The 16,230-nt window shown below is 31.8% G+C and overlaps 1 protein-coding gene across 1 annotated transcript; it reads right to left on the bottom strand.

Moving 5' to 3' along the window:
• Positions 1 to 1,294: 1,294 nt before the first annotated feature.
• On the bottom strand, positions 1,295 to 12,222 carry LOC105775176 (uncharacterized). Its single transcript, XM_052621576.1, has 11 exons — positions 9,724 to 12,222; positions 8,971 to 9,378; positions 8,408 to 8,860; positions 7,278 to 8,066; positions 6,679 to 7,164; positions 4,814 to 5,272; positions 4,319 to 4,666; positions 3,362 to 4,123; positions 3,151 to 3,266; positions 3,020 to 3,072; positions 1,295 to 2,072 (listed from the first exon to the last, which is right to left on the bottom strand). The coding sequence occupies exons 1-9, from the start codon at positions 12,220 to 12,222 to the stop codon at positions 3,210 to 3,212; spliced, it is 6,261 nt and encodes a 2,086-aa protein (XP_052477536.1). The 3' UTR covers positions 1,295 to 2,072; positions 3,020 to 3,072; positions 3,151 to 3,209.
• Positions 12,223 to 16,230: the final 4,008 nt, after the last annotated feature.

Raw genomic sequence — 16,230 nt, 5'->3', positions numbered from 1 at the left:
TAAAGCTTTAATCGAAACCACTTTGTCCATTGATACTTGTCAGAAGTAATAAAGTCCATCTCGTCTCTCATCCGCTCTAATCAACTGCCTCGAAATGAATGTCCATTCAACCGATTGGTAGTGGATTGTGTATTACCAAACACCACCAAAAGAGATTGTCACTGCTCAGCGGTAAAACCAAGAAGTGTCTCTCTCCCCCTGATGATTATCTTGCCCCTGGTGGTGGAGAAGTAGAATCACTACCAACCATTGAAAACGATTAAATTTTTCTCTTTTTTTGTATTAAACACCAAGCTTAGATACCATGACAAGAATAGGGTAATTCCTTTCAATCTCATTGAAAAGCTTCACGAATATACATAATATTTATACAACAGTAGTTATGTAGGAATAGGAAAGATATATAATATATTCCTAAATATATGCTTAAAAGATATATATTAATATACAATATATTTCGATATTCCTAAAAATAATATCTCATAATAATATTCTAACAAAGGTACCAAATACTAGCAATTTTTAAATTGTATTTGTTTGTTACAAGTATCAAATTATTACAACACGAATTATATAAGCTAGAATCACAAAATAGAATCAAATCATTAGAGCACAACGAGAATAAAAGTCGATATAGTCAATACTAAAGTCAACAAATTAGATTAAATGGATTAAAAGTCACATATGACCATCGCATATTATGGGAATATGGACTAAGCAAAGTTAATAATACCAATATCAACTACACTAAAACTCAATTGGCATCTATTTAATATTTTTAATTATATTCATCTTGACTAAACGTACAAAAAAAAATGTTAGTAGGGCATAAGGTTTTTTTTCTTTGTTTGTTGCTATCTACTATTTGTTTTTGTTTTCTTTTTTTCTAATAAGCATTGATTTTATTCATAAAAGAAAGAAGTACAAAGGTGCAATAAACTACGGCCAAGCCACATAACGCAACCATTGAATCAGACTTAAACTCCAAAACATGCTTTGAGACCTTTGGGAAGAAGCAAAGATATTTTAAAACCTTGCTTGATGGCTAAAGTGAAGGTTGACTCGTGGTTTTGGCATTTTCACTATGGTCATCTTAATTTTGGGGGTTTGAAGACTCTTAGACAGAAAGAAATGGTCAGCGACCTTCCTCAGATTGTCATTCTTTCCCAGGTGTGTGAAGATTGTGTTGTTAGCAAACAAAATCGTGAACAATTTCCCAAAGGAAAGTCTTTGAGAGCAAAACGTGGCTGGAATTGGTTCATTCCAATATCTAAGGGCCAATAAAACCATCATCTAATGGAGGTAAAAAAATATTTCCTTACTTTCATTCATGATTATTCCCAGAAAACATGAGTTTAGTTCTTACAGGAGAAATTAGAAGCATTTAGTGCATTTACTAGCTTCAAGGCATTTGTTGAGAATGAAATCAGGAAAACCATTCAAGCTCTTCGCACTTAATGTGGAGGAGAATATTGCTCCAAGGAATTTGAAGCATTTCGTGAGAGTCATGGCATTCGAAAAGAGCTTACTACTGCATATACCCCCCAACAAAATGGCGTATCAAAGAGGAAAAACATAACCATACTTAATATGGTAAGGAGCATGCTTGCTGGTGGAAGGGTCCCAAAACGATTTTGGCTAGAAGCAGTAAATTGGAGCATCCATGTTTTGAACAGAAGCCCAATTTTTGTTGTTCAAAACATGACACCTGAAGAAGCTTGGTGTGGAAGGAGACCACCAACGATAGATCACTTCAAAATTTTTGGTTACATTGCTTATGTACATATTCCAGATGCAAAGAGAAAGAAGCTTGATAACAAGGGAGAAAAGTGTGTGTTTCTAGGTGTAAGTGAAACATCTAAAGCATGAAAACTGTTTAATCCTTTAACGAAGAAATTGTGATTACCAAAGATGTAACTTTTGATGGGGAGAACACTTGGAATTAGGATTAGGATGACTAGCAACCTTCTCAAACCTTTGCTGACACTGAAATTAAAGATGAATGGCCACAACCTTTAGATCAGCAGACTCGAGCACTTGAGAGTTCACCAAACCCAACAACCATCAACCACCTACCATCAAGTTATAATTAAAATTGGCTATTATAGTGCATGATTAGATTGGTACACGAAATATATTTGTACCTAAAGTGATTAAACATACTAAATGGATTAAAATGTAAGTAGACTATTCAAAATAAAAAATTTTCTGACATATAAAACTTCAAAAAGAATTTTAATCTGTCAATATGTATAATCAAAATATTAAATTAAGATCAGTGTTGAACTAAAGCTTCATCTATATATAATACTCTAAGCAACCCATAAAGGATGTTGACGGTAAAGGATAGCTAAGCTTACCATGAAAATATTATTTTGATTATAATATTTTTTTATCAATAGATAGATAGCATTATTACTAGTAAACCTTCCCAAATTAAAAATATTATTTTTAATATATTGATTTGCGGATCAATTCAATTCCCAAAATAAAATTCAAAATAGTTATATTAAATTTAATACATTTAATCAAGACAAATCATATTAATTTAACACCCTAAAACTGTAACATATTACTACATTTTTTACCCTAAAACAACTATTTGGTTAATTAATAAATAAATTGCTTATTTCATACAACATTTACCGTAAATTTTACTAATATTTACAAATACTCCTCTTAATTAAGCTTGTTGCCTTATAATCTTAATTACTTCATTAAGCATTTACTTATTATTATTGAAAATTTTCAAATATCAGAATTTATAATTGAATTTATCTTCTTTTTTCTGGCTTCAAATTAACTCAAATCATTTAAATTGTGAAACCAAAAGTATGCTTTAATATGTTTACTTTCATACTCTAATTTATGATTTTTTTATTTATTTATTTTGCTTACTAGTAAAAGTTTACATGTTTGTAGTTCCCAATGCCATGCATGATGCACTTGAAATACAATTGTGAGGTTATAATGTGAAATGGAACAGTTCAAATAGTAGTTTTACAAAAACTGAAATAACCTTTCACGTTCTACCAACAGATGCAGCCATGTGCTTCAGTAGAGCAACTCAACCTACAATAAAAAGGGCGTATCTATGGTCACTTTATAAATCTTTAGTTTAGCCATGATGAAAATAGAAGAGTCAATTACCATTCGTTTTGATTTGAAACGAAATTGAGCTTTTCGCATAAGCACCCAAACATATTTCCTTATTCCAGCTTGGGCAACTGATCAGTAACCTTCGTCACCTCAGAATTTTGCACATTCTGTGCATGATCATAACAAACCAAGAATTGTTCAATTAACTATGTATGTATGTATGTAAAAACACGTGAATTTAAATCCTTTAAATGATTCGTACCATTTCATCGAACATATGTTTTATGGTAGTGTTAAGGTCGCCTTCCCACTGCAGTTCACCTTCCTCATCTCTTGTTAAGTGCATTTGTTCCAGCCTTGGTGTGCTTAAATCTCCTTGGCAGAAATTCCTCATTTTGGAGCACTTTGTCACCTTCACCATTAGCAAGACTGGGAATTCCAACGAGTGATGGGCCAAGGAAAAGCTTGCTAGACATGGTAGACAGCTTAGTTGCAAATACTGCAGTTTGGGAAATACAATGCCGCCTTGCATTTCTTCAGCCTCACAAGCTATGATTTCCTCTATCATCCCACAATCATCTATGCTCAATCTTTCCAGTAGCGTCAGGCACTTAGCTGTTGAGCATGCGATTAAATTGATGAACCCATGGCACCTTGAAACTTCCAGTGTCGTTAGATTTTTGAAAGACAGCAAAGATGGTTCAAAAGTCTTTAACGTCAACTCTGGAAGTTGACACAAACTTAATTCCTTTAGCTGATAGAACGCTGATGTATGCCTTTCGTCGTCGCTGAGTCCTTCAGATTGTACTATTTGACAAATGGAAGCATTGTCTATAACAAGCTTATGAAGCATTGGTAGTGACCGAATGAAGGAATATGGAAGAGTAGTGGATGCCTCAGGAAAGAATTGGAGGTTAAGAAGTTTAAGGTTTTGGAAACACTGCAATGAGAGCTGTCCATCACATATCCCCTTCACCATATCATTCGTCTTCAGTGTCAGTTCTTCTAATACAGGGAAAGTGTCCTGGATGGCAACGAATATATTAAACATTGATCAAAGAGTTTTGAATTGGTAAGAACTAGACTACAGAATGAATATCATTTCCATTTTCTTTCTCATAAATTTAAAAGGAAGGTAAGAATATTAGTTATTTCAAAAGGCATTTTATAGGTAATCTCAAGTAATGAACATGGAGTATGAAACTGTTAGTGAGCTCACCTCGTTGACGCAAAACAAGGGTTGTTGGTTTGAGATTCCAACCTGACTCTCAGGACATTGTGGAGTAAATATCTGTACTTTGGGGCATTCAATAATGTCCATTTGTTTCAATGAAGGCCACTGGGTGGTATGCATCCTAGAGTAGAAACTTTTCAATCTCGGCACCTTATCCAATCCGAGGTTTATTAGTTTGGGAAATACAAACTTGGTCGTCTCTGTTTCAGCCATAATAGATTGAGCAGCTGATGTTGACTGTGACTCATCAGCAATGACTCCTTGCAGCTCAATAATTTGTTCTAACGAATCACAATTCTGAATCCGCAACTTCTCCAAACTAGGGAAAACAACCTGCTAAATCATTTCATTAGGTTAATAACTGAAATATGCATGGAAAAGAAAGAACTTCAAATGAATAAGATCAATCGAAGCAACATAAATTAAAAGGAGAACCCGTAAAGAAATGACGTTTTCATTGAGGAGAGATGAGTTATGAACCTCCAAGTTACTCGCTTGTACATGTTGGCCAATTTCAGGTTCACCTTCGGATACACATTTAGTGATCAATGTTTTTAGCAATGGACAATTTGTTAGTTCTAAATCTGTCAAACATTGGAATTCAAAGTAATTCTCAAAGCAGAAACTTGTGAGTTTGGGAAGGTCTTTTAGCCACAGCAATTCTAGTTCAGAGAAAAACATCTGATTCCTCCCTTGATGTTCTTCAACCAATCCATCCGTGAATATTACTTGTTCCATCATATTACAGTCCAAAATTTCAAGGCGTCGGAGTTGCACAAGATCTTTTACCAAGAAAGATGGGAACAGGTATTTCAAATTGTGACACCTCTTCACTTGCAAGGAATTTAGGAATCCGACAGATGGGGAGGATGGGTGGTGCCATATCTCATGAATGTTAACGAAGGACAATTCCAGATGCCGCAAACGAGGAATGATAACCTGTTGACATAAATTTCATTATAAGATAACATCAAAACTCTTCCTTCTTTACTTACAAACACAATCAAAAAGAGTAGATAAGTATGAAGATTTATAAACTGATAAATATAGCTAGCAGACGCGGACCTTTTTTACTTAGATGAAATGTTCAGCAGCATAAATGTAACCTAAAGCAAAATTTGTTTTTTTTTTTTTCTTTTTAAAGAAAGAAGCCTTTTTCTATACAACTTGGAGCTTTCATATATACTATAATGATTGTTGAATGATTATTATTGATGCGATTGGACAGGGAATATGCTTGTTTCTAATTAAGTTGGACTCACATATTTATGTAGTTTCCATTACTGATTTACATTAATTACTTAAGTTATTTAATGAGTTACCTTAAAAATAGTTAGGCATAGATAATTTATTTAACCCTCCAATTTTATAAAAAAATTCATTTTAGCTCTCTATTTTAATTTTTATTTCTTTTATCCTTTGAACTTGTGTTATTTGTCAAATCATTCAAAGTAGAGAAAAATTTGACATTTGTTAACTTTGCTGATGTTATATACATTGGATTGCCTGTAGATGACATGTCAACAATTAATTTTATTTTATTTTGAAAATTTTATAAAATATTTAAAATATATAAAATATTTTAAAAATTAATTAATTGCTAATTTTGCATACACATGGATTGCCACATAAGCGAAGTTAACAAACATAAACTTTTTCATTCATTTTGAGGTGATTTGACAAAATACAAATTCAAAAGATAAAAAGATGAAAATTTATTTAACATTAGTCGTAGCTATTATAAATAAATATTAATAACTTTCGGATTTAAGATCTTATGTTTAAGGGCTTATAATTTCAAGTTTAAGATTTAGGGTTTTAACATTTAATTATAATTAATTTTATTTAATTATGTTTAGATAAATTTATTAGTATTTATTTATAAACCCTTTACTATATTTTTGTGGTATTTAATGATAATTGTATGTTCTTATTCACCGATGATACATGAAGCTTGTGTACCATGAGTACATCAAATATTCTTCAAATTAAAATAGATGAAGATTAATTTTTATTTTATTTTCTATTATTATTTTATTATTTATTGTCCATTAGTATTTAACTTTAAAACTTCTCTTAAATTTTTATTGTTTATTAGTATTTCACTTTTAAGTTTTTCCTTTATTCTTATTTTATATATTTATTTATACTTTAAACTTCAAATTAAAAATATTATCTTATTTATTAATATTTATCACGTATTACGTATATTTATTTATACAACACGTATCACGTGACATTAATTCTAATATATATATATAGACCAGACACACTCATATAAATTAATCAAATAAAAGGAAAATGTGAAATAAGTTGTGCAGATAAATATTGAATACTAAACTTACCTTATTGCTGAAAAATATTGCAGGGTTATCATAGATGCCCCCCTCGCCAACCACGTTTTCACTTGCATCTCCACTTCCTCTTGAAACTGAGGAAGAAAATGTACTCATTTTTGGACACTCAACTATTGCGATTCTAAACAACTCTGGAAATTCAAGAGCTTGACTTCCCAAATAGAAATTTGTCAAGTTGGAACACAACTCAATTCTTATGGAGAAGAGTGCAAGAAATGTGAATTTATCTGTCATTGCTTCCTCCCTAACCACTTGTTCCATTGAACTGCATTCTTTTACTTTTATCACTTCTAGTTGATTGAGGCTCAAAAGCATAGACGAAGTAAATATGTATTTCAAGCTACTACATTTATAAAAATGCAACGAAACAAGGTTTTTGAAGCCCAAAATTTCTTGAGGGTTTCTAATCCATTTTTCTATTGACTTGGGAATTGTGTCAGAGATGTCCAAATCGTATCCGTCATAGAATCCATCCTAAAAAAAATTATAATATTATTCCACTAGATGGCAATCACAAATAGAAAATTAATTGTATCAGGACAGGAAGAAGCCAACTAGTTTTATGAACTTATTAATTAACTTTGTACCTTTTCCGTGTAGAGCTGTTGTATGGTGGAATTTAAGTCACTTGCCCAACTCCATTTCTCAGGGTAACTCGACTGTTTTACTCTTCGTAACTGTGGGGTGCTTAAAACTCCTTCAGTAAAGGTCTTTAATCTAGGACAGTGTTCCACAACTAATTCTTCCAAACAAGGGAAGTTGAAGGTGTAATTCCTTGAACAAAAGCTTGTGAGGCTCTGTAAATAGCTTAGTTCTAAACATTTCAATTTACTCACAACTATTGTCTGATGGCAGTCTCCCCCATTTCCCACTATTTCTGTCATTTTAGTGCACCCCGTCACCCTCATTCTCGTTAATTGCACAAGATTCTTAACCACTAAGGGTGTAACTAAGTTTGTCATCATTTGACAAGATGACACATTCAAAGTTGTGAGATTTTGCAAAGATGAGGAGGAGACTGTAATATTTATCAAATCATCACATTCCCAAACTTCGAGTTTTTGGAGATTAGAAAGAATATGGTCAAACTCCGAATCTTTCCTCCATATATGATTAAGATTCATGGCACGATCCAGTATCAGATTTCTAATTGGTGTGAGAGTCCCAACGTCTCCTTTACAAGGGACTACGTATTTGAAATCAAAATCACGAAGCTTAAAACTATCCAAATTGTAAAATCTTCGAATGAAAGGAAATATAGAAGATCGAGAGCCACCACGCACTTCAAAAACTTTAATCTCTTGAAACAAGGCTGGTGGAAACTGGTCCATATCACCAAAATTTAATAACTCAAGTTCCTCTAAATTGGAAATGACCTTGAAACCAATTAAACATAAACAAGTTAGGCACAATGTTGATCTATATGCTTAAAAAGAACATAAGATCTACAATTTTGGTGTTTGATATCGATGATTAAACCTCAACAAAATCAATATAAAATCAAACCAATCCAAAATAGATGAATATTTTGTTTTAAGAAAGCACAATAAATTAGAAATAAAAAAATGATAAAAATAAGCTGAAAGAAGTGCATAAAAAATCTGAATTAAAATGGATAAGCAACAACCGTTTCACATAATATATATATATCAACAAGAGATGGATGTGACGGTGGCTTAAATCATGAAAAGAAATATAGTTGTAATGATATACATACCTCTTCAACCAACAAAACTGGCTGCTCATTTCCTTGGATTAATCTAAGATGTTCCGAAGCCACTATCTTTAGCAAAGCAGAACAATCTGTTTTCAATATTTTCAACAGGGGCCAGACTATTGTATGTTGCCCTTCATAGAAACATTTGAGCTCTTTTAGGGATGTAACCTCAAGGGAAGACACTTGCGGAAACTCGAACCTCACAGGCTGCTCCTCCACTCCTTCCCCTTTCGATACAATCTCCTCCACTCCACAATTAGTGATGCGTAAATGTTCAAGTTGTGGAAGATGTTGGGCTATTGACACTGGAAATAGATTTTTCAGACTCCCACATCTCTCAACTCTTATTTTTCGTAGATTTTGAAAAGAACCTGGTGCAAAGTCATTATGAAACATCATTTTCACATTTCTCAACTTGTTGATTGTCATCTTTTCCAACCTAGGAAATGCAACCTATATTTAATTCGTGCCAGTATAAAAGTTAGCTCATATAATGCCAGACAAAATAACAAGGACAAATCAACAGAATTATATAAGAGCGTAAGAGTAATGAAATAAATCACCTTCTCACTGAAGAGAGCGTGCATGCCGGACTGATTACTATTCTGACTAATGAATTCTATTAACTTGGGGCAACGCTCAATCTTTAGCTCTTTTAACAATGGGAACTCAATATTATGGTTTCCTGAGTTGAAGAAGATGAGGTTTGGAAGACCCACTATTTCCAGGGAATTTAATCGAGGGAAACAAATCACATCTTTCCTTTCTTCTTCAATTTCCCCTGTAAGTATTATGTCCCTTAAGCAATAGCAATCCTCTATCTCAAAGCATTGGAGCTGCACCAGACTTCTAGCGAGAGAGGGTGATAACAGATGCTCCAACTTGCCGCATCCTTTGATGATCAAGCTCCTCAAATTCGTAACCCAATGGCATGTCTGGTTGTGCCATATTATTTTGGTGTTAATTGCAAGCTTTCCAAGTGATGGAAAACAAATTGCACATATTTACACAATTATTTTTATTCTTTAAAATCTAAAAGGAGAGGAAAGGAAAGATAGAATGTACATAATTTGGAAATATGATTTTAAATTTTAAAGACAATTTTAGTTGGAATTGTTGGTTCCAATTTCATTTTCAGAATTAAAAAAATTTGTTAGGCAGTCAGTTTGGATTAGAAATTAAATTTCCATTTGTTTTGAGTTTGAAATTTATTTTTGAACCCTGAAAACCATTATACACTATTATTTATTTTTATTATTAGAAGTATTACTAACTAAAAGTTGTATAAGAAATAACAAATAAAAGCAAACAGATACCTGTTTATTGAAAAGTGGTAAGGGCTCGGAAATAATGGAACACCTTTCGTCTTGAGAGCAAAAGCTAATGAGTTGCGGTAGATTTTCAAGTGTGATGGAGCATAATTCAGAAACCCCAATTTCATTCATTGTAATATTCTGTACATGCATACCATTTTCGATGTGAAGTCTCTTTAAATGTGGAAGATCTTTCCCATTATTTAACTCCACAAGTACGTTCTTGACGCCTTCAAGTCCCTCTAGGTACAAAGCTTCAGTCTTTATCAGCAACATTTTCAACCCATTGTCCAAACGAATGTTTGTACATAACTTGAGCCTCAATGTTCTCAAACATTCATGACTTTGGTACCATACAAACCTATTATAATCACCTACACAAATAACGTATTTGTCCAAAGTTTCAACAAATCGATGCTTTGGAATCATTTGGGCATCAGGGATATGAACATATAAAGTAGATAGACAAGGCAAATTGTTTAATTCGTCAAGGCTTGCATTTTTCTTCTCATTTTCAGCTACTCCTTCCTTTTCCCATTCAACAAAGCTTCCACCCATATATAATTCTTTTAATTCAGATAAACTTGACAAGACATTTGGTGAGATGATTTCGAGTTGTCTACACCGACTCAAATCTAACAACCTTAATTGAGTCAATTGTGCCATCTCCTTAGGCAGTTCTTTGATAGCTGACTGAGAAAGGTCAAGGATTTCTAAATTCTTGAGCTCTCCTATGATGGTTATGTCATCAACTGCAGATTCTTTTAGACACAACATGCGAAGGTCTGTGAGGTGAATAATTGATTTAGGTAGGGATGAAAACTGCATTCTGAACAAATCTAAGACTTTGAGGCCTTTGGTTTGTTTGAAAAAATTGGGAGGAATTTTAACTGCGCCGGCCATATGGAAGAAGGAAAGACCTGAACACTCCATCTCCTTAGGAAGGTTAGCTATAATCTGAGGACAACGTAAGCTGACCAGACTCCAGCTATTTATTTTCTCCTTATCGGACCACTCCTTTGGAACATGATCTCTCAAAACAAGCATACGATAGTCCTTCAATGCAATAGCTAAAGCAGCATCCCAAACAACATCATGGATATCAAAGCGCTCATCATTATAACTATCAAGCAACAAGGCAGACGCTTTGAGATTAGCCACAACCGTCAATATTTTATTTCTAGCTTCTTCCATGGTGTAGACACCGTCAAATAAACCCAAACCTAGAGTATATCTTACCAAGTCCTCAACGAGACCATTATGGCCTATTACACTGCAAAGCAAGAAAGTCAGCTTAACTTCCTCGCTTTCTAAATAATTAAAACTCCACTCTATAGCTGAATATGCAGCATTTATCCCCGTGAAGTTGCTTGACGAAGGCCTCTCCAGTTCTCGTAAAGCATTCTTCCATTCAAACAATCTTTTGTTTCTCAAAGCCCCTGCAACTGTCGCAATGGCTATTGGCAATCCTGCACATTTTTTGGCTACCTCCATAGCTATAGGCTTCAAATCGCAACTTTCAACACAGTCGCCAGCCATCTTCTTGAACAGGTCCCAGGCTTCCTTTTCATTTAAAACCCCGATGGGAAAATTTTTCTGAGCATCCATCCCATTTAATAAAACATTGAGTTCTCTAGAAGTTAACAGCAACTTGCATCCCTTGTGTTCATCTCCCAAAGGAATCCCAACTTCCTCAATATCTAACTTTTCCCAAATATCATCCAACACAACCAGAATCCTCTTCTCCATCAATCTTTCTCGTAGTCGAAATGCCTTTCCAACCATACTCTGTTCCTCAAATTTCAAGCCCAAGAAGTCTGCAATTTGGTTCTGAATCTTCTCAATATCGATGGCTTGAGTTACGGTTGCTATGACAACCGAATCAAACAACTTGCCCTTGACCTTTCTAGCGATTTCTTTGACCAGCGTTGTTTTTCCAATCCCGCCCATACCATGCACCCCAACAACGCTGACTCTATCATCTTTTAGTGCCTCCATTATTCCGTTCAAAATCGACATTCTTGACTCGAATTCCTCATAACCTTTAACTGGTGCAACCACGATACCTTGCGGAGCTGCACGATAGGAAACCCTTTCAAACTTGCCATGTTCAAGTAGCTCGGCAACAGCCTTTGCCTCCTCTTCAGCTTTCAGGCTAAGCTTGTAACGTGTCCTGAAATTAGGACACAAACCAATGAAACACTTTTTCTTTGCTTTTTCTTCATCTTGCATCACTTTCTCTACTTGTTCAAGGATCATTTTGTCGACTGCAGACAGCCATTTGTCAACATCACCTTCGATCTCCTCACCGTTTCGTTTAGCTGCATCAACAGAATGCTGCACTCCGTCCCTTGCATCTTTCAGCCTATTAGCTCGGTTCTTGAGGGTCTCAACATATTGCTGATGATTGGAAAGGTATTTGACATGGTTTTTGATAGGAGAGATCGTATACTCTACAGCTTTAGCTACAATAGAGCCAACGATGGCAATAACAATCTCCATCGAGAGAGCAAACTGAATAACCACAGCGACAACAAAGACCAAAACTTGAATTATCTTATATATATTTTTAAAAAGAACTCATTTGCATAATCTTAAAAATATAAGTATGAGATTAATGTTTTACTTTATGACAATTAAAGTAAAGTAATTTTGTTAATAGATAATCTTTTTTTAATAATTATCTTTTTTTGAAGGAATAATTTTTTTTTTTTTTTGGCTAAGCATTGAAGGAATAATTTGTCTTTTACACTTTGAATAAATTTTACAACACATCTTTTAAAAATAGTTTTCTAATTATTATTTAAATTATTTTCAACTAATTCAAAATTATACCTATTTCTTATATTTTGATTGTTTGGTGTACTGTTTTTATTTTATTCTAGAAGCAGTATTAAAATATTTTGTTAATTTAGTTCAAATCAATTATATATAAAATATATATTTAATGTTTGAATATTTAATTTGTTTTTTAAATGATTTTTCATTTAATTTTAGTACCCTATCAAACCATCTTTCCAACCGTTCACCATAAAATAGACTTGATCATGATTCATGAGTCGAATTACAAAGTCCATCCGAAACATAAAGAGTTTAGGTAATAATATAAACCTAAAAAATAAGGTTCGAACAAAAATAAGATTCGTGTTTTAAATAGGCCGAGCCTCAGACAAGATTTTTTTAGTTTGGACCTGACCGAATTTAACTATTTTTTTGCTGCTGTTTGCTGCTTTTATGTTGTTTTTTACTGTTATGTTTTTATTTTGCTACTGTTTTACTCTTATATTACTACTATTTTGCTACTATTATTTAGATATTGTATAGCTCTTATTTTATTTTTAATTTTGCTATTATTTTAGAAATATTTATTTGCTAAGTTGCAACTATGTTAATGTTATTTAAGTATAAAATTTTTATTTACCATATTTCAATTTGTTAAGAAACATTTATTTTAATATTTTTAGAGTATTTGATGTATTATATTTTTAAATTTATTTTTATATTAAAAATAATCTTAAAAATTTAATATGGATGGGTTTAAATTTTGTATTTTTTTTATCTGGGTTGAACTTAAGTAAAATTTTATCCCCATTTTTTTAGTTGAGCCGAGTCCAAATTTAAAAAATAAATCAAAAATTTTTATATTGACCCAACCCATGATTAGATCTACTACAAATCGTCTTCTACACGACAAGTCAGTACTCAACCTCTTAATAACCATATTGCAGTATGTGGAAGGCACAAGTTGTTGATAGATCACAAACAAAAGTGCTTATGCAGCTTTCCTCATTGTCACCCCTTCTTTTCCCTTTTTTCTACCAACTTTAAAGAGTGTTTTCCACAATTTTTTTAATGGATTTTACTGAAAATATGTTTTCTTTTTAATTCTGAATTTTTATGTAATTTTAAAAAGTAAAGATCAAATTAAGGCTAAAAATTTATTTGACCTTTTTATATTTGTCAGGTCAACAACACTACGGGTCAATTTGAATGGAAAGATGAAGATTTTAAATCCAAAAAGTACAGGACTCAAAATCTAAAAGCTAAATAGATTTAAAGCATAAAAGAAGTCCATTTTCATGGTTTAAACTGCCTGCCTAAGCTTGTTTATACCGACAAGTATTTCAAAAGAGTAAGAGCAAAGCAGGGAAAAGAAAAGCAGATGGCGTACCTTTTGGCTTTGATCAATAACTGATAATTTTCCCCCTTCTGTCTTTTTTTTTTCTTAACAGAGCAAACCCAGAAAGTAGTGATTTGAGAAAGATGACTTCATTTTACTTTAAAAGAAAGGAAGTCTCGTGGAAACAGCTCAGTAATGACTAGCCAACTAGCCTAAAATGTCTTATAGCAAAACATATTTTAATGGGAAAATATTCTATATACTATCACTCTGATTATTCAATACTCACAACTTTCGCTTTTACCAACTAAGCAAAGTGGTTTTCTTTCTTCTTCTTTTTCCTTTTTAGTTTTGAGATGGAAAGAAAATGAGATTAAGTTTAGTTATATGATTAGTAAATGGCAATTACATCATTATTAATTTCATGGTTTTCTTAAGACCCCAATTTATATATATATATTATATGGACATATAAATATTTAATATGTTTGCATTAAATGGGATGAATTGGTGCAAATATGTACTTGTTTTTGAGAGAAATTTTGACAATCATAAAATATATAAATGATTTTTTACTCTAATTATCTCTATTTATAACTCTAAACTAAATAAAATAAATTTAATTTATTAAATTGATTGATTAAATAAAATTTATATCTATATAAAAAATCTATATAGTTTAGATGTAAAATATACTGAAATAGAAAATAAACTAGAAAATAAAAAGACATATGTTGGGTCCCTAAAATAAGTTATTAAATAAATGAATTATTAAGCATCCATGTATTAAATAAAGCTCTTGAAAGGTAGATAGAATGAGTTGAACCAATTGCATGAGTAGTTTCATGCAAGGTCATTTTCCATTTTTTTTTTTTTTTTGCCTTTTTTGCTTTTTCTTTCTTCAACCAACTATTCCTCATATAATATCTATTCTTTTTGGAAATTTTATCTAAAATGGGCCGCTAGAATCAAAGAAAGCACACCACTGCCAAAGTAGAAAAAGACATGCAATAAGGAAGGATGTTTTCAACGCTTCCATAGTCATAGGGGCCGACAGTATCTGTTCCGTAAAATAAAAAAAAATTTATGTATAATCTTTATAATTTATAAAATTTTAAATTAATAAAAATAAAATTATATTTTGTTCTTCCTTAAAATGATAAAAAAATTGATTTAATTCTTTAAATATTATAAAAACTATTAAATTAATTAAATTGTATATTTTTACATTAATTCCGGTCTCTCAAAAATATTTTTGACTCTGCCGCTACTAATATCATCTTTGAGAGACACACAATTAATTAATTTATATGTATGCCATTAATAATTATAAAAATTGACATATATAAATATCTTTAATAACTTTTAAAATTAATTGTTTTAATTACATCTTGATCATTTTAAAATTAAATACTCAAACATTAATTAATTTTATTTTATTAAATTAAAATATCAATTATTTTTATTGGTTGCATTTTAATTCAAGAAAAACTAAAAAAAAACTAATTGGTTTTCATTCCACGTTTCCGCAAGTCATAGTAAAGGGTTTTTTACATTAATAATATAAAATAAATAAATACAAAATAGGATAAAGAGATTAATATTTATGAGAATAGTGAAATGAAATAGTTAAACGACAACACGTCTTGTTTGTAAACAACAAATTGCAATAAAATAATGAAGTGAGTAGTTTAGAAGGAGAGGAAGGCAAATTGTGTATTGTTAATTACCATATGGGTGAAGGAATCTGATAAAATTAAAAGAATGCCAGTTGTTCCATTGGGAATACTTGAAAAGAAAGACTTAAATTCCGACGGTAGAAGATTAGAATATTGAGATGGTGTTAACAATATTCCATGGAAGAAGAACCCAAGGTAAATGAGGGGAAAGGAACCATAAACAATTAATGTCTTACTGAAATTAATGTAATAAGGGGGATTTAGGGTGAAATTTATCCTTTTAAAGTTTGAATCAACCGCCAATTAAAACGAAAAACTTACATTTAAGGCCCCTGGAGTTTTTAGATCATCACATTTTAGTTTAGTGTCGCCGATTGATCAGGTTGCACCCGAAAATTTTTTTAATAAAGTGGTGCCGTCGATTGGTCAAGTGACACCGATATTTCACTATTTCATTTGCCTATTGTCATAAATATTAATCCCCTTATCTTATTCTGGTATTTATTTATTTATTTTATTTTATTAATGTAAAAAGAAAAACCCCAATGAAGTGTTCATAATAATTAATTCTCAATATGTAATATTGATTTTCAAATATAATGTTGACTATATTTAATAAAAATTAAAAATAAAATAATGTAATCGATTGCATGTTTGATATTATTTCACTATTATAACGTTAAATTTTGAAGATATTATTCGCTAATTTAT

This window comes from Gossypium raimondii, chromosome 10, assembly GCF_025698545.1.
Source record: "Gossypium raimondii isolate GPD5lz chromosome 10, ASM2569854v1, whole genome shotgun sequence".
Taxonomy (NCBI): domain Eukaryota; kingdom Viridiplantae; phylum Streptophyta; class Magnoliopsida; order Malvales; family Malvaceae; genus Gossypium; species Gossypium raimondii.
This window is presented reverse-complemented; position numbering and strand designations above follow the sequence as displayed.